Source organism: Chrysemys picta, chromosome 10 (genome assembly GCF_011386835.1).
Source record: "Chrysemys picta bellii isolate R12L10 chromosome 10, ASM1138683v2, whole genome shotgun sequence".
Taxonomy (NCBI): Eukaryota; Metazoa; Chordata; order Testudines; family Emydidae; genus Chrysemys; species Chrysemys picta.
This window is the reverse complement of record NC_088800.1, coordinates 6,274,400-6,296,898: the sequence shown is the minus strand read 5'-3', so window position 1 is coordinate 6,296,898 and position 22,499 is coordinate 6,274,400. Positions and strand designations below refer to the sequence as shown.

General features: G+C 48.0%; 1 protein-coding gene across 3 annotated transcripts in view; it reads right to left on the bottom strand.

Moving 5' to 3' along the window:
- The window catches only part of DPP8 (dipeptidyl peptidase 8), a 40,973-nt gene extending 18,474 nt beyond the window's left edge, over positions 1 to 22,499 (bottom strand). For 2 of the 3 annotated variants that reach the window (XR_006175960.2, XM_005305379.4), the window contains exons 1-12: positions 22,360 to 22,499; positions 17,981 to 18,043; positions 16,723 to 16,992; positions 13,348 to 13,460; positions 10,640 to 10,813; positions 9,569 to 9,737; positions 7,916 to 8,026; positions 6,137 to 6,265; positions 4,796 to 4,857; positions 4,429 to 4,529; positions 2,308 to 2,485; positions 86 to 245 (exon numbers count right to left, since the gene is read on the bottom strand). Coding sequence is in view for 2 of the 3 variants with exons in the window: in XM_005305379.4 (XP_005305436.2) it covers positions 86 to 245; positions 2,308 to 2,485; positions 4,429 to 4,529; positions 4,796 to 4,857; positions 6,137 to 6,265; positions 7,916 to 8,026; positions 9,569 to 9,737; positions 10,640 to 10,813; positions 13,348 to 13,460; positions 16,723 to 16,981 (1,456 nt within the window). In the remaining variant the exon portion in view is untranslated. Of the gene's footprint in view, positions 1 to 85; positions 246 to 2,307; positions 2,486 to 4,428; positions 4,530 to 4,795; positions 4,858 to 6,136; positions 6,266 to 7,915; positions 8,027 to 9,568; positions 9,738 to 10,639; positions 10,814 to 13,347; positions 13,461 to 16,722; positions 16,993 to 17,980; positions 18,044 to 19,924; positions 19,984 to 22,359 lie in introns of those variants that run through there. The other variant, XM_005305380.5, reaches the window with a different exon arrangement.

The window sequence follows — 22,499 nt, the reverse complement described above, 5'->3', positions numbered from 1 at the left end:
TCCTACCCTCTGGAAGAGGCTGCAGTTACTTGACCAATATTCAATGGCAAGTGCCCAATTAAAGAGAGATAGTGGTATTGCTTACTTGGAGCAGGGAGACCGCCACATGATCGCTTGTATCTGCTCTCCTTCAAAACCGAGGTGATTTTGTACAGGTGCCGGAACCCCGTTTGACATTCAGAGGCGAAAATAAACTCTATCTCATCTTGGCGGGTTTGAGGGAAAACATGGAAGATATCATGGATCTGCAGAAACAAAGTAGTTTGTTCATGGCTATCGATAGGACTTGGACCACAATGGAGTCCCTGTGCAACTATTACTTCTCACTGATCCGGCACAGACAGGTGCAGGAGATGCATGTTATACCATAGTGTAGGGGTTCACCCAACTTCATTCTATGGACCACTCCAGGGGAGAAAGATCCTCTCTGGGGCCTATCCCCACACATTCATTCAAGAGGTCTCATTCTGGAGAGCAGATGGAAGGGCTCCAAAAACCACCTACAACCCATAATTTGAGAACCACTCCTGCAATGGATTACCTTGCAGATTGCTGTGTACATTAGCCACATGGGCTGTGCAAGCCCAGCCAGTGTCTTCACTCACTATCTTGCTTTCCACTGTCCTTGTCACCATCCCACTCCTTTAGTGCCAGCCCACAGAAAAAACTCTACCAAGTTCTTTCTCCCCTGCAGTCCCTTGCTCAGATCAGGACGCAGTTGGAGGGTTCTGCAGAGGAAGGTGGGCAGCCGCTGACAGAATGCTAGCTGCAGAGAAGTTCCATATTCAATGGCCTCTTATTTCGAAGTCTGCAAGGCAGACCCTGGAAGGGAAAGGTTATTTCAGAGAAGAATGGTGATCTGGTGTTAGTCACCTTTTGCTTGCCCTCTGGGGGACAGTAATTTTAGGTATGCGGAGAGGAGCATTCACATGGTTTGAGCTGAACTGTAGGAACCACCGTGGGAAAACAATTAGCATGCTGGGGGGGAAAAAGAGACGATATGCCCACTGGTGCAGCTCACAGCCCCTGAGCAAGTGAGAGACACATCTTGATACATTGCAAGTCTCATTTTATGACCACAAAGAGAATACAGCTATACACCAAGTGTTCATTAAAATGCCCTGTTAGAGAGCATGATCACTGCTGAATGATCTAATTGTAATCAGTGCGTGATGTTTCCAAGTCCTACTGAGAGTAGACCGTTCCAAGAAGATGGCATTTCAGGGAGATCAGTCTTACATCTGCGTCATACTGCTGCAATGCTGTAAGTAGCTCCCTTTTTATGGTGTTGCACTAATGCTCCGGAATCTCTCATACATTTCACACTGCGAGGTTCTACAGACTGTAGTACAAGTGTAAGCATATTACATAGGACAGCCCCAATTAGCAAACCTTACAGAGGTAAGAGGGTGAGGCACAGTGAATAATTTTAATAAATGTGATTAATAGATACTGAGGGACATAACTCTGTTTTAGGTAAAAGGACGGTTTTAGATAGTTGTGATTAGGATAATCACGTGGGCTCTTTGGTTTTGTGCTTAATTCTAGAAAATATTCTGTGCTCCAATAGCATCAGTCTGTCGGACTCTGCTGTCAGTGAACGATCTAAGCGTGCCATCGCTGGTAAATAGTATCAATGGCCAATGAGGGTCTGGCTGGAGAATCTTGCCTACATGCTTGGGGTTCTACTGATCGCCATATTTGGGGTCGGGAAGGAATTTTCCTCCAGGGTAGATTGGCAGAGGCCCTGGAGGTTTTTCGCCTTCCTCTGCAGCATGGGGCGGGGGTCGCTAGCTGGAGGATTCTCTGCTACTTGAAGTCTCTAAACCACAGGATTTGGGGACTTCAACAGCAGAGTCAAGGGAAAGTGTTGGGACAGCTTTGTGGCCTGCATCATGCGGGAGGTCAGACTAGATGATCATAATGGTCCCTTCTGACCTTAAAGTCTATGAGATCTTAAGGAGCCTGAGTCTAATCTAATGCAAAGCTGAGAGATAGTGTAGTCTAATAGACTGGGTGCTGGATGGGTTCTAGTCTAAACTCTGCCATTGTCCTGCCACATGACTTTGGACATCATTTGCCCTCTCTGCTTTCCTAACCTTTTCCTGGTTGGTCTACATTGCAAGCTCTTCAAGGCAGGGACTGTCTTCCTCTGTGCCTGTAAAGCACCTACCACAATGGAGACCTTTATCCTGAGTGCACCCTCTAGGCACTACAGTAATGCAAATAATATCAATGCCATTAAGAGTGACACAAATAATGCCCATAAGTACATACTGTTGAAGAGTCTAAAAATAAAATTCTTACGTTTATCCAGATGTCTGTTGTTTCTTCATAAATAATAAGTGGCGTAACAGAGTCAGGCACAGCGTCTATTAGTTTCTGTCTTTCCATAGCATCATCTTCTACTGCGATAAATAATGCAGGGGAGATCAACACTATCTGTAGCCGTGTTTGGGAGCGATCCAGCAAGATGGACCAGGCACTATTGGAGAAACAAATATTAATAATTATGAGTGCATTTTTTCTAAGTATTAGACAGCTGAGAGAATTGTCTTTGACTTTCAGTAACACCAAGCATTTTGGTGGCATCAAGAATGGTCAATTTCAGATCCAGTTAGAAGACACTTAACTTTGGCCAGGTAAAACCAATTTTCCCTCTAGCATTTCAAAGAATCCCGTCAGCTCCGAAGTAGGGGTAGAAGAACTAGTTTTGCCTGATTTCAACCCCACTCAAATCCTGTGGTTTCAAAAGTTCAACTAGCTCAAATGTTACCAGATTTGGATTCTGCTTAGGGCAGAATGTGGAAATAGGAGCAAAGAAAAAGAAAAATCTAAAGGGAAGGAAGAAGCAGAAGTTCGTAAACTGAAATTTAAAAGCCACTTGTGAAGATATTTCTAGTCTTCTTGGATGCTTAAAAAAAATTATTCTGAAGCTTAAATGGCTCAACAGTGTCCTCTCCAGCAGATCCAGTCAGCCTGTTGATAGTTACCCATGTAGCCTTGTTAACATTTCTGTAGGAAGCCAACCAACACAGGAAGCAGGCTCCTGTATTTCTTCCATGTTAAAAAAAATGTTAAAAGGAGAATGTCAGCTTTTGATCCAAGAGGTAGGATAAGTACAATTCTTGTGAGTTAGAAACACTGCACCACCTTGTCTTTAGGGTTAAAAGTTTCATGCAAATGTAGTTAGCACTTACAGTGGGGTTTCTGGCCAATGAGTTTGGTCAGCAACGATGGCCCAGTGGTTAAGGTGCTAACCTAGGACTTGGGAGCCCTGGATTCGATTCTCTCCACGTCCACAGACTGCCTCTGTGACCCTGGGCAAGTCATCAGTCTCTCTAGCATTCAATTCCCCATCTGTAAATGGGGATATTATCACTGCCCTGCCTCCCAGGGGGATCCCTCTAAGCCGCCCAAGAGTCAATCAAGTGCCGCTCATTTGATTAGCAGAGGAGCGCACATCCAGCTGTGTGTGTTCAGGTGCCCCTCCCTCCGCTGCTCTGCAGCCACACTACTCCTGCCTTGAAGCCCCTGGCCAGCTGCTCCCAGGACCCTCCTGCTTGCCGTACAGAGAAGAGGGGGCTGCTGATGTCAGGGTGTCCCCTCCCGCCACCCAGGTACCCCATCTCCGCAGAGCAGGGTGGGGGGACAGGGCTCAGGAGCAGAACAGCGCTTCTGGCAGCGGCTGTGGTCTGAACAAGCCTTCTGGTGAGTGCTGCTGTGCTTAAAGAGACAGCGCACGGTCTCTCATTGACTTCCCCAGCAGCCAGCACACACACAGTCTGTGTCTCTCTCACACATATATACACACACACACACACTGTCCTCCCAACACATATTTGTGTTATTGTTGTTACTTTTTGGTACTTCCTGCAAGGCACATATATTCTCAGTCATTGTATTCTTTCAAAGTGCTGTTATTTTAGTTTTTCGACTGGTCTGTGCATTTCATAATTTTATTTCTCTCTTATGCTTCAATTTAATTCTTTGAGTAGTGAGTTCTAAAATGCCTAACCTGTCCTGGCTGGAGCAATTATCCCTATGGTAACTTATTAAAAATACATATATCTAGGATTTTTGTTTCTACTGGCGGCGCACATCCGCACATGCTCTCGATATTGGTGCACGTAACAAAATTCATTCCGCACACGGATGGAAAAAAATCCGAGGGAACCTTGCTTGGGAGGATAAATACATTGAAAAGACTGTGCGATGCTCAGCTACTATGGTGATGGAGTAAGATAAGTACCCGAGACTGTTTTGACTCTATTTGATTTTTGAAGACGTGCCCCCATCCCCTTCACTCAAACCAGGGTGGAGCGATGCATAAGCAAGAGCAGGCTTAGGCCAGAGGGAAAGACAGAGCCCAGAACAGTCCATTTCTAACCCAACCCCTGTAAGCAGAGACAGGTTTAACATACGCACTATTTTCCTTCTGGAGTCCATCCAGCTCTCGCAATATACTCGACTCCTTCAAACAGGATCTCGAATGGCTGCACTAGTTCTTTATCCAAGACAGCTGCAATCTGTTGAAGAGGACAGCAATTCAGGGATACTGAAATAACCTCACCAAGTTACAGTGTGTGAATGTGTGTGTGTACGTACATATACACACACACACCAGGTATCTGACACTAGAATGGGCCTATCCTGTTTGAAACACTGATCCACAGATAAACAATTTGACAATTGCGCATCAAAGAAGTCTGTTTGCTTTGACACGAGATACTAATTAAATAAAAAGTCATAAATGTCAAATTAATGTAGGAAATAAATGAACCTTAAAACTTACTCTTCCTTCAGCATCAACTGTTATTTCAGACATCTTGAAAGTGACCTTTGGATTTGCTGTGCCTGTAAAAAAGACCGGCATTAGCAATCACACACAAACTGTGCAACAGACAGTGTGTTTGCCTCCAGGAGGACACACCCATGTTTCGAATAATTCCAAAATTCAGCTCATATAGAACTGAAAAAAGCGAAGAAGAGAACGCTCTTCGGCTGATTAGCCTCAATGTGCTGTCTGTGGAGTGCATGGAATTCGGGTCAAGGAAGAAATAACAGACACGTCTGAGATTTCGGGAGAGGAGGAGGCAGCAGCGCTCCAGAACAGGTGTTGGCCTGTTTAGACTTGCAGCATGATCTTCACATGCAGCTGTAAGTTAGCTCTCAGCATGCCTCTGTGTCAGTTCTGCCTACCCACTTCCAAATAGCACAGTGCTCCAATGATATTTGTTTCCCACCCTCCTGCTGCAATACGCCATCTATAAAAACCCCAGCCTGGCTGCTGGATACTCTTACTATTCCAGGGGCAGTGACACAAGCACTGGCTGTAATATTGGGTCAGGATCACACACAGTCTGTGGCCCAGGCTCTAAGCAGAAAGTGTCTGGTCCTGGAGACTGCCCAGGGAGCACCTAATGCTCCTAACCTTCATGCCACATCACTAGTGCACTGCCAGCTGCTAAATACAAAACGCTCAGTGAAACACGTGTGATCACTCTGCAGAGTTCGCACTGAGATATTGCAAAGAGAAACAATGCCACGCAGTCAGATAAACCCATGACAGCAGCTTCAAAAGAGGGAAGACATAGCAGTGTGTTGCCAACTCACAAGAGACCTAGGTTCAGCAGTGAACTTAGGACCTACATCACATTGTGGCTGGAAAGCTGGTATGGCTGCAAGTGAGTAGTCTGAGCTCTGTGGACAGGGCTGGCTCCAGGCACCAGTTTAGCAAGCAGGTGCTTGGGGCGGCCAAAGGGAAGGGGCGGCACATCCGGCTCTTTGGCGGCGGGTCCCTCGGTCCCTCTTGGAGGGAAGGACCTGCCGCCGAATTGCCGCCGAAGAAGAAAGCGGTGCGGCTGAGCTGCCGCCGATCGCGGCTTTTTTTTTTTTTTTCCCACCACTTGGGGCGGCAAAAACCCTGGAGCCGGCCCTGTCCGTGGAGGCTGCTTCCGGAGACATATTCAGTCCACAAGCACAGCAGTCAATTAAAGGAGCCACACGAGCAGCATCATTCATACAACCTTGTCTTTGGAGGCTAGGGTGGGCCTTACCATAAAACAAGAGGAACACGAGAGAGTCCCAGGAGATGAGACGGGGGAAAGAGGAGAGAAGACAGCAATGGTCTCACCTGTTTTGGGATATCTAAAGGAATCCGTCCTCCTGGTCTCCAGCATGGGCGATGTGACATGAATAATTTCCACCTCTGACTCATCATTTTCTTCATAAAGAATCCTAAGAATTTTGCCTCCGGTGACAGCTAGAAAGGAACAAATACATTTCACATTCAGCACAGCTGTAATAATATATGTATCGCACACAGCAATACTGTTCCTTTGGGTATTAGTGGGGAAGCTGTATCATATACCGCATGCTCCAGCTATCCAGTTAACTGTATTTGACCTTTCACTAGGCCAAACAATCTTAAATCTCTTACAAATGCTGTTATCACGTGGGTTAGTAAAAATCTCTTCTTTCCAGGCTACGTGTCCAGACACGAGCTGACCTCTCATGAAAAACAGAGAGAGATTAGCCCCTCTGCTATATATGGTACGTACTTCCCGCCCTTTGTTCTTTTCTCCAATATTACTATAGGGACGCTTGTCTAAAAGCAAATCCTCATTCCTTAAGAGCTTATCTCCCCCTCTGAAATCATGGTTTTGTCTGGGGCATCATGCATTAAACAGAAAACTGTTGCAAAGTTACAAACAGAGGGTCATACCGGAAAGCGGGCTGAGAAGCAGGCAGTGGCGCTGGGGTCATTTCCACCCAATTTCTAGAGAATGTCTGTGACACTGGCAGACCACGTGCCAGCTCATGCCAAGGCCCCAGGCCTGACTGAGCACTGACAAACGTATAGCCAGAAACCAGTCTTGCCTATCTGTGTGTTCGCATTATCAAAATAAATATTAGATGTTAAGTTGACAAGAATGTGTTTAGTGTTCTATAAAATGCTTGTAGGATGCCGCATGTATTGTTCTCACTCAACTACACCCCACGTTAGAATATAACAGCAAACATTTGCACTGTATTTACCCCTGCAATGAGTAACTTATCAAACAGAAAGACGCCTCAAGTAATGTAAATGAAGGACTATAGCGGAAAGGTGCGAATTCCAGTGCATTTCAAAGCAAGCGGTCACTGTGTGTGATGATGGGAGATCAATAACTGTAAACGCATTCCTCACTCTCCCATCATGAAAGAAAGAGCCCGTGTGGGTAGCCAAACTGTCAACTTGTTTTCTGTGAGAAGAAACTATAAATATGGACCCAAGAAAAAATTCTTCATCTCTGGACAGTTAGGATTCTACAAGGGCAGAATAGCTGAACAAGACGATGGAGATCCCAGAGTTATTCTGGGCAGCCCTGAGAAACTTTTGGGAAACTGGCAGATTATTCCATCTGTTACCATTTGGAATTACGGACTGTGACTCATCTGTGTATATACATATTTTAACTCCTTTAACCTCTCAATAATATTTCTTTTTCCTAGCTAATAAACCTTTAGTTAGTTTACTATAGAATTAGCTACAAATGTTGTCTTTGATGTGATATCTAGGATGCAAATCAACCTGGGTGAGTGACTGGTCTCTTGGGACTGGGTGTAACCTAAATATTTTCTGATTTTTGGTGTAAGAGACCATTTATTATATAGTTCAGCTTACCTGCATGGCAAGCTAGACTGGAGTGTCTAAGGGGACTGTCTGTGACTCCATTGTAAGACTATTATAGTACTTTGAGAGCTCAGATTTAGTACTGGGTTGGTGAAATCTAATTATAGAACATACCACCAGTTTGGGGATCTCCCCTGTTTTTGACAGTCTGCCCTGAGGTAGGCACTCCTGGCCGCGAGCCACTCCAAAGTGACAACGTTTCATGCGTGTCAGACAGACTACATTTAGCATACTTACTTGGCTCAGCATTCGGACACCACCAGTAGCCAGTATATCTATCAAATTCCTCCTGAAGCACAAAAGTAGCTACCCCAGCAGATCTGGGATCCTCTTCTAGGTTGGCCAATTCTGAACAGGCAACATGAGAAAGAGTTAGCTAAGATCTGAGCTTTTCTGCTGCCACAGCACCTAAAAACACTCCCAAGTTGGGTTTTCCCAACCGTTGGCCAAACTCACCCCCAGGATAAATTGACTGGAAGAGGAAAACAAGCCTTCCTGCTTTCTCAACTTCCAACCAGTTTCTCAACTTTGAATGAACTAGTACTAACGAAGAAAATATTCTCTTTGCACCTGCTAGCTTAACTAAAACCAAAAGTAATTATGGCAAAAGCTTTTCTGCACAACAGAAACTGAAAGCACTTACATTGGGAAAAATGTAAAAACAGTATCAGCATTCGTTCCATTGTAAAGACTGTAAATAATATAGATACTAATGCAGTGCATGACATTGTGATTTACTTATAAAGTTTGAGTTGACCTCAAAAGTGAAAGATGTTTTCCCCCTGCTTCCATGCATCATTGAAAAAGCAGCACCCTTAAACTATTTAAAATTCGAGGAGGGCTCATTAATGCAGCATTATTTATTTATATGGATTTTAGGAAGTTAAGACCTTAACACAGGTTGTCAGTTTTACATTTAATGGGCTGACGTTTAAAAAGAAGAATGTATTTAACTCTTAAACATAATTTATTTTTAATTGATTTCTAACCACCCTGGAAGTGGGTATTTCCCCTGTTCCTTCATCCAAGTCATACACTGGTATATCTGTAAAATACAGTTGAGGGCGGAAGCAAAGGAAGAGAAATAAATTATTATCTGAACATGACGCAGAAGCCAGTGTGCAAGTCAGAAGCACTTTAGATCGCTTCCAAGAGCTTTGCAGCATGTCCGGTCACTGGTGGGAATTCTCCTCCAGTTCTGCCCTGCTCACAGCGCCTCCATTCTGAAGGAAGCAGTCACAGGAAAAAGGGAGAACTTTGCGTTCAACGAGAAAAGCTTCCCAGATGCATTCAGCGAACGAGCCACCTTGCCAGACTTCATGGACATGGAAGTGAATTGCTCCCCAATGCCAGCAGAAGAAACACACGAGAGAGAACGTGACATACAGATGGCCAAATTCATCCCTGGAATAACAGGGCCAACTCACATGAATTTCAATAGACGCCATTAATGCCAGTGCCAAATTTAGTCTAGGGCAGTGTTTTCCAAACTTGGGACGCCGCTTGTGCAGGGAAAGCCCCTGGCGGGCCGGGCCGGTTTGTTTACCTGCCGCGTCCATAGGTTTGGCCAATCGCAGCTCCCACTGGCCGCGGTTCGCTGCTCCAGGCCAATGGGAGCTGCTGGAAGCGGCAGCCAGTATGTCCCTCGGCCCCCGCTGCTTCCCGCAGCTCCCATTGGCCTGGAGCAGTGAACAGCAGCCAGTGGGAGCCGCGATCAGCCGGACCTGTGGATGGGGCAGGTAAACAAACCGGCCCGGCCCGCCAGGGGCTTTCCCTACACAAGCAGCATCCCAAGTTCGGGAAACACTGGGCTAGAGAATATCCCGCCCCCCGCACACACACACGGCGGAAGAGATTAAAGATCTGGAATGTAAATTGAACGTGCATTACCGTTATGGACAAAGGTTAGCCTCCTTTCTTCTCTGGTTAGTATATTAGATATCCAGATGTCATTGCTATGGATAAATGCAATCCAGTTTGGATCAGCTGGGCACAGTTTTGGATCCATCCGTATGTTTGGACAACTGGTCTCCACTAAATTGGGTCTTAAGGGCTGTTGCTGTTTAAAAGAAGAAAAGATGAACTAGACAGCAATATAAAACACACCGACAGCAGGAGCTGAACTGTTATTCTGTTCATCTCCAAAAAGATGGATGGTTTCCATTAAGTACAGATACAAGTGTTACTGGCAGGTACAGTAGCCAACTTCTACTTGCATTCAAATGCTAGGGCTTAGTGTGAGAGGAATCCAACCTTTTTTGACCAAGAAAAACATAAAATACCCACACGCTGTCAGTAGGGAAGCTTCTGCTGCCACGGTGCCTATTGAGTGGTTCCCCAGATGCCACGCTAACACCCCTAAGACAGCCATCTTTCATCAGCGCTAGCAGAAAGTCAGCTTGTTTACAAAGGCTCAGTGCACTTTAAAAAACTGCACCCTGATGGATGAACTGGCTGAAGCACGCAATAGCCTCATTCGCTAAACCCACTGCGAATGCAGCAGCATCCATCAGATGATACGATTAGACTGACATCAGGCATGTGTTATATTAAAAAGAAATTAGTCTGTCTTGGAAGTCGGAGTCCAGCTTCAGCACTTAAGCGGCAGTGACCCCAGCTGCTCTTCACAAAGTTCTCTTCTCAATTCTGCAGCCCAGTCTAATGAGTAGCAACCTTGTAACAAGTAATTTCACGGAAAGACTCTTACACTAAATCATAAATCCGGAGATTGCTACTATGCACATTCCTTTCTCCTCTTCTCCCTTCTGCTCAACGTTACTAGCAGTCGACGTCACGTGATTTCCCCCCTCGATCTCTAGAACGCATTTCAGTGACCCTCAGCGTTATTAGTGCATCCATAACTGGCTGCTTGATCTACAAATCTCATTGCCTTGACTCTTCTGCAAACAAATTCCTGACACAGTACATTAACATGAGGATTAGCAATGTGCATGAACTCACAGTAAACCCATGAGGGCCGCCGTCTTTTATGTGGTAAATTCCACTGCCAGCCTGAAACAGAAAGGTGCCGCTTTCTCTGTGATAATCGTAAGAGGCAATTCCGACTGTCCCAATGCGCTTTCTCTCTCGCAGTAATTCTTCTTCGCGGGAGTACATCCCGTAGTCTAGGGAAGCCTGAATAGGAAGAGAGGAGAAATCATCTGGCTTGCTCTACTTTTTACTTGGTATCCTCATGTACAGAAAGCATCTCCTCTGGCACCAAAGAGCCAAAGATGACTGGCTGCTTGAGTAGCATCTCTGGCAAACAACGAAACGTGTTAATCCAATGAGAATCCCAGTGGCTGCAAGCAGCCTGCTCATTCTTGAGTCTCTGTCCTCGTACCAGTAACTCTGGGCCAGGTTCAGATCTCACATCATTGTAAAGCCGGTTGTAATTCTGCTACCAATTTAAATGGAGTTATTCCCAATTTACACCAGGGAGAACAAGAGCAGAATAAGGCCCTGTCTGAGCAGAAGTCCTGCTGATACAAGGTAGAGGTAAGAGTCTGATCAATAGTGCTCCTTTGGGTGGAAAGGAGGATGGGAGCAGATAGTGCCCCTTTGGCTTTTATGCCTAGTTGTCGGGGAAGTGTCTCTGCAACAATCTTTGAGGATCTTATTTGAACCAGGGTAACAAATGTTAGTCATGTCCCTCGTAGATGCAGCCATATCCTTTGTAGGATCTGTGCTACCTTTTCCCAGTGTCGGTGCATGGGCAGACATAGGCCAATTTTGTCCCAGGAGTTATACATACACCCTTTGAGCCAATGAACAGGAAAAGAGAGCAGAATGTTCCTTCCTGCTGGTTTCAGATCTGATTTCTCAAAGAAAGGATGGAAGCCAAAAATAACCTTGGGTTGGCCTACACACAAGTTGCACTGGTTTGACTTAGGGCTTGCCTACATGAGAAAGTTGCACTTATATAACTTGAATTGTTCAAAACACAGTTAAACTGGTGCAGAAAGGCTGTCTGGACACTCTCAGTTCAGTACAAGAATAGCTCGTTTTTGTTTTTTTTTAAACCTGTTTCTAATCAATTTGAGCCGGGGTGGCCAAGCTGAGCCCTGAAGGAGCCAGAATTTACCAATGTACATTGCCAAAGAGCCGCAGTAATACGTCAGCAGCTCCAGTCCCGGAGTCGGGGCCTGTACAACGAGCCGCATATTAACTTCTGAAGAGCCACGTGTGGCTCTGGAGCCACAGGTTGGGCACCCCTGATTTAAGCAAAACCAAAATAAGTTGCTCTTACGCCAAAATAAGAGCGTCCATAGAGCCTGTTAACGACATCACTTTAAATTCACACTAAGTGACACCAGTGCAACTTTCTTGTGGAGATTTAGTTAAATTGTTGCAAGCTTCAATGTGGACACACAAACTGGTTACACTGGTTTTACTTGCCCTTGCTGCAAGCTAAACCAACATAAGCCAAATTTCAATGAATTTAAAGAGTATCCAGACAAGATTGCGCCAATTTAACTAAATCAGTTTAAAACTCACCCCACTTTGGTTAAAATTAGGCAACTGTGTGCACGGACCAGGCGCTAGAATGAGCAAGCATTTGGAAATGCCGAGGGAGCTCTAGGTTTACAAGGGAGATTCTGCCTAAGGAGAGACACGCAACCTGGGCAGGAATGGCGCTCGGAAAGCTGCACAGTTTGTCCATTTTCGCTTCCAGACCCAAAAGCCTAGTGAGAGTAGGTTTCTGTTTGCAGCAAATCATTCGTGGGGGCTTTACTGCTATACAGACAAGGTCCACACACTAGGCATGTCCGGCTGGCAGCTCGATGGTTACGAGGCAAACAGAACTTGCTGTAAAAGGATTAAAAATGTCTGCGGTGCCTAGAGAGGAAAAGTAATAACAGAGTTTAACTAACTCGTGCCAAGATCCACAGTGATTAGTTGGGAGGGATGAGAGCACCAGGAGAATTTTTAGTGGGACCTACAGCCTCATGAGGGGACAGACCAGTAACATCCAGGGTGCTCACAGCATAGCTAATGCCACAGGGGCAAGTCCTGCCACCCTTCCACACCAGCAGTCTGTTGCAGGTTTGCTGAGGGGAAGGACAAGACACAGGGAGACCACATAAGGGGCACATTCCACCTGTGCACTAATGAGTATAGCTCGGAACTCCAACATGAGGACCAGAAGCAGCTGGGGGATCAAGTATATGGATCAATAACCCCCTCCCCTGCATGGTATTCACGGTAGGCTACTGTAGTCTTGCAGCTGACACGGCAGCCATATAGTAGACAGGTAGAGGAGGATTTGGGGGAAGGCAAAAGCTGTGACACCTTTAAACCGACTGTATAGTCAGAAGTCACCTGGATTCCCTAGAAGTGAGGCTTCTACAATAAGTCCCTTGCTCTCCCTTCAGAAAAATTACTGCAGCAACTGCAACCCCTGCAGAGGGAGCAGAAACTATCCAGAATAGGGTTATTTTTTTATGATTTACAAAAGGCTACAAAATTCCTAAAGTTGACAAAACAAGATCTTTTTAAAATTTAACAGTAAAGAGCTTAGCTAAGCGTGAGGGAAAGTAAAAACATTTAAGACCTTAAGACATTCACTGAACAGCCTGTTGGTGGCTCACAACTGCAATAACTCCAGCTTGCCTGAGCAGCATGAATGCCTGCCATGAGGGAAAGAAGGTGTCATCATGTTCACGTACCTGAAAGAGATCCAAAAGGGGTTTCCAGGAAAGCATCAGGACTTCAGCTTTGTTTATGGTTTTGGGAATTTCCGAATAGAACAGCGTGTTCTCCCTGTTCTCGCCAGACATGGCTATAAAGGAAAGAAGGATTCATTCCCCGTTATTAAAGTATGACAAATGCTCTCCCAGGAGTTGATAAAGATAAGCCAAAAGACACAACAGCAGCATAAGCAATTGCCTTCCTAAGGGGGAACCACTGAAACACTGCAGCCTCGCTCACAGCATGGGATGGTGGGGGGCGGTGCAGCAAGCAGAAGAGGAGGAGGGGACTGTAGGTGAAGTTTTGGAACAAGGCACCATACCAGGCACAAAGGCATGCTGCCACTAGGGCACGGACATTCTCCGGACCGGTTACTGATGGACATTTCAAAATCAAGCTCCAGCAGCAGGGCTTCGTAATTATTAAGAGCTCTTTGCTGGATTACAGAGTCATGCCCCTTGCCTCAAATGGTATGTGAACACTGCACTTGGGACAGCAAGCGTAAGCATACCCAGGCCAGCTTTGCTCAAGCTTGCTCATTAAAAACTGGAGTCTAGCGGCGGCTGCATAGGTGGTGGCCTGGGCTACCTGCCTGAGTACCTACCTAGGGTCTGAAGCAGGACTGTACTCAGGTGGCTAGCCTGTGGCTACACTGCTATTTTTAGCAAGTTAGCTCGGCTATGCCTATGTGTGGTGCAATCCCAGCTCCTGATTGCAATGTAGACATACCTCAAATGAGAGGGTTTCCAGCTACCTTTTGATGGGGTTTCTCCCTCACCCCAAAAAGTACACTTGTTAGACAAAACAAATCAGCACATTTTTAATCTGCAGCATGGGGATTGGACTAGATGACCTCCTAAGGTCTCTTCCAACCCTAATATTCTATGGTTCTATGTTTTATAACCTTTGGAGCCAACTCCTGCTCCTACTAAAGTTAATGGGAGTTTTGCCATTGACTTGATTAGCAGAAGGATTGGACCTATTTACGAATCACTTTCAACTTAACAGTCACTCTTCTGCCTGAAGATTTTTTACCTCCTTTTATTAAAAGGAGCCCATGAGATTTCTCCAACATGAAAGAACAATTTCTCTCTTTATTTTTCATTGTTTACTTTGTAACTAGTCAGTTTCGCCTTCCTCTGTTTCAGACATTCCCCTTATTTGTGTGGGTTTTTCACACAGCAACAACAGAGGAAGGTATATACCTTTTAAATATATAAAAGAATGTGATAGTAAAACTACAAGGAGCAGCAGGGTAGGTGCAGTTCCTGACATTACAGTTGGGATATGTAAGGGTTAAGGAAAGACCTGGAAAACCGCTATCATGGTAATAGGGAGTAGGCACCGGCAGGCACTATTTCTTTGCTTGATAGATAAAGTTGCCATCCCTCTCACTTCCCTTCTGCTTGTTAAGGACTGATAAGCATTGCACCTGCATAAGGAATGTGGGTATCTAAAGAATACCCTTTGAGTAAAGAAGTGTTATCTCCCCCTCTCTTCCTTTCCCAGCTACATAGATGAGCTCAGGGTCATGGCCCCTTCCTCCCTTCCCTGCGAACGGCTGATTAAGGGAACTTGTGGCTACAATTACTGCAAAGAAATGCATCTTCAAGGTAAAAATGTCTGTATAATATGCTTAATGCTGTAAACAGGGGCAGATATAATTATATTCAGTATATAGCTATTAATATTCGTTATATGGGCCTTCATGTTATTAAATAAGGGTTTGGGGGGCATTGTAGTAAATGTGGGTATTTACAAATTAGCTTAGATAAAAGAGCGTGATGTGATGAACTCAGTGCTTACTCGACAATTGGGTCGAGGGGAACAAGTACCACAATAAAGAAGCCCGTTTACTAAATCTGCCTCTGGGTCCTCCTGCTCAATCTCTAACGATTCCTTTTAAAGTATTGCTATAAATGGATGACGTTGCAAGTTGACCGTGTCCATTGAACTGCCTCACAGGGGTGCTGTGAAGGCCACTTAAAATGTTACTAACCCCCATTTTCTGAGTGGGGAAACTGAGGGGGACAGATCATCCGTTTCAGGTCTTGGATCAGCATGTGGGCAGACTGTGCCCCCATGTGGCACTCCATGGATTTCCATGAGGTTCCACACAATTCTGAATTGCTAATCAGACTCTATAGGTACATTTACACAGGAATAAGAAACACACAGCAGAGCCGCGGCTGGCTCAAATCTGCTGATATGGGCTCACGGGGCTAAAAATTGCTGTTTGGACTTTTGGCATTGGGTTGGAGCCTAAGTGTTTACACAGCAGTTTTTCAGCCCTGGAGCCCGAGCTCCATGAGCTTGAATCAGCTGATCCAGGCCAGCCACAGGTTTTTATCCCTGTGTAGACTTTCCCAAGAAGCAAGCACTGAAGTTAGAATTCAGCTCTGGCTCCCTGTTCTCTGTACAGGGCTTCACCTCTCCCCCCAGACTGGATTTTTCATGTTTACTACTGTGGCTTTTGGACAGAAACATTCAGATACCACAAAGCCCCGCCCCCTATGCTAAGCCCTGCCCCCATCACCAGTACCTTTCACACTACAAAAATCACATGGAAGTACTAAAATGGGCACAGCATTGACTTAGAACCCCAGATTTACCCAGGTTAAGCGAACCACATTAGTAAAAATGAGTGAGAAGAAGAGGCCAAGAATAACCATTTGAATACATCCTTTCACTAGAGAAGCCAAAGATAACCGCAGGAAAACAAAGCATTTCATTTGTGTAAATATATATGCCCCCATTTCTGCATATCCTCCCAGCTATCTGCAGTGCCCCTGGAAAATATGCTCCATCTGTAACAGTGGCATTGAGGAGTCTGAAAATTACGCTTACAATTTCTCTTTTTAGGAGGCCAACATGCAGATATGCTCTTTTCCCCCTCCACCAGGGTGCAAGCAAATAGGTAAAACAGATCAAGTTCTACCAGTGTTTTGGGGGGGGGAAAAACAAACTTATTTTCAATAGAATCAAGTCCATAACAATGAGAGACATCAGCCCAGAAAGACCTCCATGGGCAGATACTCCATCTCCCCAGCTAGTGCAGGGTTGTTCCCTAAAGAACACTTTCTAAGTCTTTGTCCAGTTCTAAGAGTCCCTAGTGATGACATTTCCACCATCCTTCCCGCTTTCCTTTGGGAGATTCCACCCCCCCCCCCCAAATGTTAAGGCCTGAAAGGACCAGGACGATCGGTTAGTCTGACCAGCAATTCTAGCATCAAGCCCATAACGAGCCCTTCTGGTTTTGCAGTCCAATACATTTTATTCACAGGAAGAACACTAAAACCACCACTGAGGTTGTCTGGGTTTGAATCAAGACACGGGTTGCTCTAGCAACTTACCCAGATAGTAGATCCTATCTGAATGGGGTCCTTCGGGGTCATTTTTCTTCACAAACATGAAATCATGAGGAGCCTTGGCCACCATGTAGCCATGGTATTTCCTAGTGTCTGTGAGCAGTTTTTTAAGCTGACTCCAGGAATATCTCTCTACATAGAAGGGTTCCGGTTTTGGCTGCTCCTCGACCTCAGCATGCTCCTCGCTCTCAGCCGTTCCAAAGATTTCAAGACCCAGCTGTTCAGTTTCCATGGCTGCTGCCATGTTGCATGTTTCTGGAAGAACGGGACACAGGGGACACTTCAGACAGCTGCCTTTTAGTGTGCTAGCAAATATACTCCAAAAGAAATAGCCCCGTGAAAACAATACAAGCAAACTGCTATTTCAATACAAGTTTTAAAACAAAGATTTTTATTGTGGAAAATACCTTGTCGTCATTCAGGCCCAAACCTTTAAGCATGAGATGTGGGAATGGGATTAAGAACTTTGCAGATCAATGTATATTTTATAAAAAGTTTCCTACTTTTGTTAAATAGCTGCTTATTCTCATTTTACGGAGGAGGCACAACGACAAGTCCTTGGTGGTTCTTTGTTCAATCTGGCATGATTACTTCTCTCTGTCATTATCCTGCATATGTTACCAACCGTTAGAGTATAAGCCTATATTACAACCAATGATGAATAAGGTTGTGCAGCAGTCAGTAGGGGAAGGTTCCAGATACTCTATATGGAGCCATCCAACGGTGCACAGTTGACCAACGCAACCACATGACCTTATTAACATTCTCCTTCTCTTTGCAGTCACTTGATAAGTCTTCTTTCAAGTTAGATTGTAAGCTCTTCAGGGCAGAAATCCAGTCTACTTTTGTGTAGCTCAACCTGATGCTAAAACTGGGGCCTTTGTGTACTGCAATGCTGCTACTGCTAAATAACAATGATGCAAATATTACCATAACTGTTGACACTCGGGTTCAACATTCCCTAGACACAAGACAGTGCCATGCCATTGTGTCATTAAGTTCCAGTTGAGCAATGTGAACATCCAGCACGAAGCCTAACTCTTGTTTAGTGTTTTCCTAGAGACCCATTTCAGAAATTAACAAATGGAGCTAATGTTCAGTTTGCCAGGATGGAGAGCCATCAGCATGGAAACTGAATTGCTTGTTCGCTCCTAGAGGAGGTCCCTTCAGTGCAGAGGAAGGTGGGGGTAGGGGGAGGGGGAGAACCATAGGGAAGATGGCATTGCTATAAAGTGTTACATACCTGATCTAGGGACAGAGAAGGCTCCAGCATCCAGGAGTGTCAGTCCAGCACTTTACACAGGCACTAAAACAAAAAAAAATAAAATAAAATACTTTCTTTTATAAAACGAGTGCCATGTTGCTACAAGTCCCAGTTATACCACATAGCCACACAAGTCCAAGCTCCCAGGCAACTATAATACAGACACACACACATTAGTGTGCCTGATATACACAGCAACAACGTACAACGGGCGAGCTGAATAACAACTGGAGACCAGCCAAAGTAGCTGGGTGTGACCTGGACCCCAGCCCATTATAATATAAACTGCTAAAATTCAAGGGCCTGGGGAGGACATGTTTGGAAAAAGTTCCAGTTTGCCCCCATCACTGCAGAATAATCATATTATCTAGAGCTTATCATCCATAGATTTCAAAGTGCTTTACAAAGGAGGTTAGCATCATTATCCCCATTTTACTGATGGGGAAGCTGAGGCATAGGGAGAGGAAATGACTTGCTGGGACTAAAACCCAAGTGTCCCGAGTCTCAGTTTCCACTAGGCTTCTCCAAATAAATCTCTGCCCTGTTTTTCCTTTGTCCAGGCCATTTACAAAGCACAAAACAGATAGCAGAAATGAAAGGCCTCATCCATCACAATCGGAGCACATTTCCAAAATCTTTCCTAGGTGAAAGCAATGTTTTGCTCATAACCTAACAGAACTTAAGAGGTCAGGCCTCACACTTGCATCAGAAGCCTCTTGTATATTTTGTGGAGTCCAACAAAATTATTTCTGGTTATTTCCACCCCCTTACCTGGGTAGGTTTCCAAAATTCTGGAGTCTTTTCAACATACCCATAAAAAGCTGCAGCAGCTTTTAACAGGCAGATAAGCATGAAAAATGTCTACCCACATAAAAAGTTGAAGTCAATGGGATTTTACATAGGTGCAGGGGTCTGCCCACGCATAGCTGAATTTGAATTACAAATGTCATCAGCCCCTTTCACTCAGCTGACACTCGCAACCGCCCCCCCAATCCTCTACACCCCTCTCCCAAATATATTTAGGACATCAAAATAACCCTTGCTTAAACCCACTTAATGGCATAACTGCATCCTAGACAGAGGATGGAGAGGTAGTGAGGGATTAGATGCCCACATTGGTGTCTCCTCGTTAACCACCACAGAACAGTATCTTATGAATAACATCCTTTGGAGTGGCTTAGCTATGCAAGTGTCAGGCAGGTCAGGTTTTAGAGCTTGCTGAACACCCATACATCTGCCCACACAGCCAATTAGGAAGACGTATTTTCTTGTTACAGCTACAACTTCTACATTATTCAAATGCATTAGAAGTCAAGAAAGGATGTTGCAATAGGAGAGGAAGCTGGAGTATGACCAGCCGAAAACAAACAGCTTTCAGTCTGTAAGAGTCAGGGACCTGCAGCGTGGCTGGCCCTGAAAGTTGCCTGGCAAAGGGATCACTTCCTCTTTTGGAAAGGGAGGCAGCGTGGCTTAGAAGACAGAGCACTGGGCTGGGACGCAGAAGATATGGGCTCTATTCCTGACTTTGATGCTGACCTGTTAGGTGGACTTTGGCAAGTCACTTTCCCCTCCTTGTGCCTCAGTTTCCCCACCTGTAAAATCTAAATCATACTGACCTCCTTTGTACAGCACTTTGAGACACATGGATGAGAAGGGCTGTATAAGAACTTGTTATTAATATTCCTTTGCTGATTCTTAATTAATACCCTCCCTGCCCCCAATCTCTCCTTATATTACGGGGAGCATAGAGAAAGGCTATGATAACTGCTTTGCGGGTTGTGAAGAATGAGATACCTAAATGGAAGGCCTGAGATTTTTTCCCTCTCCAACCATACTTTAAATATCCCCAGTGTTAACTGGAGTGTGAGAGGGGTGAGGAAAGAAACCACTCAGGCCTGACAGGTCTCTCTGGAGGGTACTGACCCAGATAGGAGGCGGCTCTGTCCAAGCCCCGTTGCATTTTACGCTCATGCTTTGAGCTCGGTCTTCCCAACAGCCTTCCCCACCTGGCAGTGCTGTCTGCACAGCAGCTCCCTGTTCAAACATACCCTGTCAGAACGCCCCTATTGGCATGACCCATCTGGGGTAAGGGTCCTGCATGTGAGTGGTATGTCGGGGGAGGGCAGAAGTGGGTGCATGCATGTGGGAAGGGAAACATCCCCCCTATGTGGGGCACAGGTGCGTGGGGGCAGGGAGACCATTCCTGCAGATAAGTCCCTTGGCGCTACAGAGGGTATGAGAGTCCAGCAGATAAGGCCCTTACGGGAAGAGCCCTTTAGACGGAAAGGGGGGAGGAGAAGTTATTACAAAAGACTTTACGTAGGCAGAGGGGGAGGGAGAGCATGGGGGCTAGTGTGGGACCAGCAGCGGGGAGCAGGTGGGCACACGGGGGAGGGGAGGTGTATGAAGCCCTGCAGGGTCGGGGGGACAAAGTGTGGGGGTTGTGGGATCTGGCAGGTGGGAAGGCACAGCAGGGATGCATGTGCACGGGTAGCAGGGGGAGTCCAGAGGTGAGGAAGCCCAGCCATGGGTGTGTAGCCCCACTGGGGAAGGAACACAGGAGCTCGGTGTGTGTGTACATTTGCAAGGTTGTGTATGTGGGGAGCACAAGGATTGTGTGTAGCCCTGAGGGGGGATGGGATTGGGGGGCTGTGGGAGTGGGAGCATTCTCAAGGTAAAGAGAAGCATGTGTTGTGGAAGAGGGGAAAGGGGGAGCGCTGGCTGTGTATGTAGCCCTCCAGACGGGGCTGGGGAGCGCTGGCTGTGTGTGTGTGTAGCCTTGCAGAGGTGGCCGTGGGGGGGGGGAGCGCTGGCTGTGTGTGTGTAGCCCTGCAGAGGAGGCTGTGTGGGGGAGCACTGGCTGTGTGTGTGTAGCCCTGCAGAGGAGGCTGTGTGGGGGAGCACCGGCTGTGTGTGTGTGTAACCCTGCAGACTGGGCCGGGGGGTGGGGGAGCACTGGCTGTGTGTGTGTAGCCCTACAGAGGGGACCGTGGGGGGGAGCGCTGGCTGTGTGTGTGTAGCCCTGCAGAGGGGACCGTGGGGGGGAGCGCTGGCTGTGTGTGTGTGTAGCCCTGCAGAGGTGGCCATGGGGGGGGAGCGCTGGCTGTGTGTGTGTGTGTGTGTGTGTAACCCTGCAGACGGGGCTGGGGGGGGGGGGAGCACTGGCTGTGTGTGTGTAGCCATGCAGAGGGGACCATGGGGGGGAGCACTGGCTGTGTGTTTAGCCCTGCGGGGGGGGGGGGGGCGCCCACTGGCTGTGTGTGTAGCCCTGCAAGGGGGGGGGGCGCCCACTGGCTGTGTGTGTAGCCTGCAGACGGGGACGTGGGGGGCGGGTTGCAGCCCTATGGGGGGCAGCGCTGGACTCTGCATGTGGCCCCGCGGGGGGGTCGGGGCGCTGGCTCTATGTGCAGCCCCGAGGGGGGGGGATATGGAGGCCAGCTGACGCTCTCCTCGGGGTGCGGGGGGGGCTGGCCCTGCAGGGGGGCACTTGCAGCCCCGGGGGGAAGGGGGAGTTGCCGCCCCGCGGGGGGAGATGCGGAGGGGTCGGGGGGGGGCAGTTGCAGCCCCGCGGGGGGGAGGATGCGGGGGGGTCTGGGGGGCAGTTGCAGCCCGCGGGGGGGAGGATGCGGGGGGGTCTGGGGGGCAGTTGCAGCCCGCGGGGGGAGGATGCGGGGGGGTCTGGGGGCAGTTGCACCGCCGCAGGGGGGGAAAGATGCGGGGGGTCTGGGGGGGCAGTTGCAGCCCCGCGGGGGGGAAAGATGCGGGGGGTCTGGGGGGGCAGTTGCAGCCCCGCGGGGGGGGAGATGCGGGGGGGGTCTGGGGGGGCAGTTGCAGCCCGCGGGGGGGGGGGAGATGCGGGGGGGTCTGGGGGGGCAGTTGCCGCCCCGCGGGGGGGGGGGAGATGCGGGGGGGTCTGGGGGGGCAGTTGCCGCCCCGCGGGGGGGGGGGAGATGCGGGGGGGTCTGGGGGGGCAGTTGCCGCCCGCGGGGGGGGGGGAGATGCGGGGGGGTCTGGGGGGGCAGTTGCAGCCCCGCGGGGGGGGAAGATGCGGGGGGGTCGGGGGGGGCAGTTGCAGCCCCGCAGGGGGGGAGATGCGGGGGGGGTCTGGGGGGGCAGTTGCAGCCCCGCAGGGGGGGAGATGCGGGGGGGTCTGGGGGGGCAGTTGCAGCCCCGCGGGGGGGGGAAGATGCGGGGGGGTCTGGGGGGGGCAGTTGCAGCCCCGCGGGGGGGGGAAGATGCGGGGGGGTCTGGGGGGGCAGTTGCAGCCCCGCGGGGGGGGGGGTACCGCCCCTGTCGCCACGGTGACAGGCGCGGCAGGCCCGGCGCTCGGGGCCCGGCTCCCCCGGCCCGTTACTCACAGCGCGGCGGAGGCGGCTCCCGGCGGGGTGGCTCTGCCCGCGGGCCCGGCCGCCGCGGATGGCCCGGACTGGGGGCGGCGATCGCAGCCGCCGCTTCCGTTTCCTCGAGTCCCTTCGCTCCGGAGCCGCCGCCCAGCCCA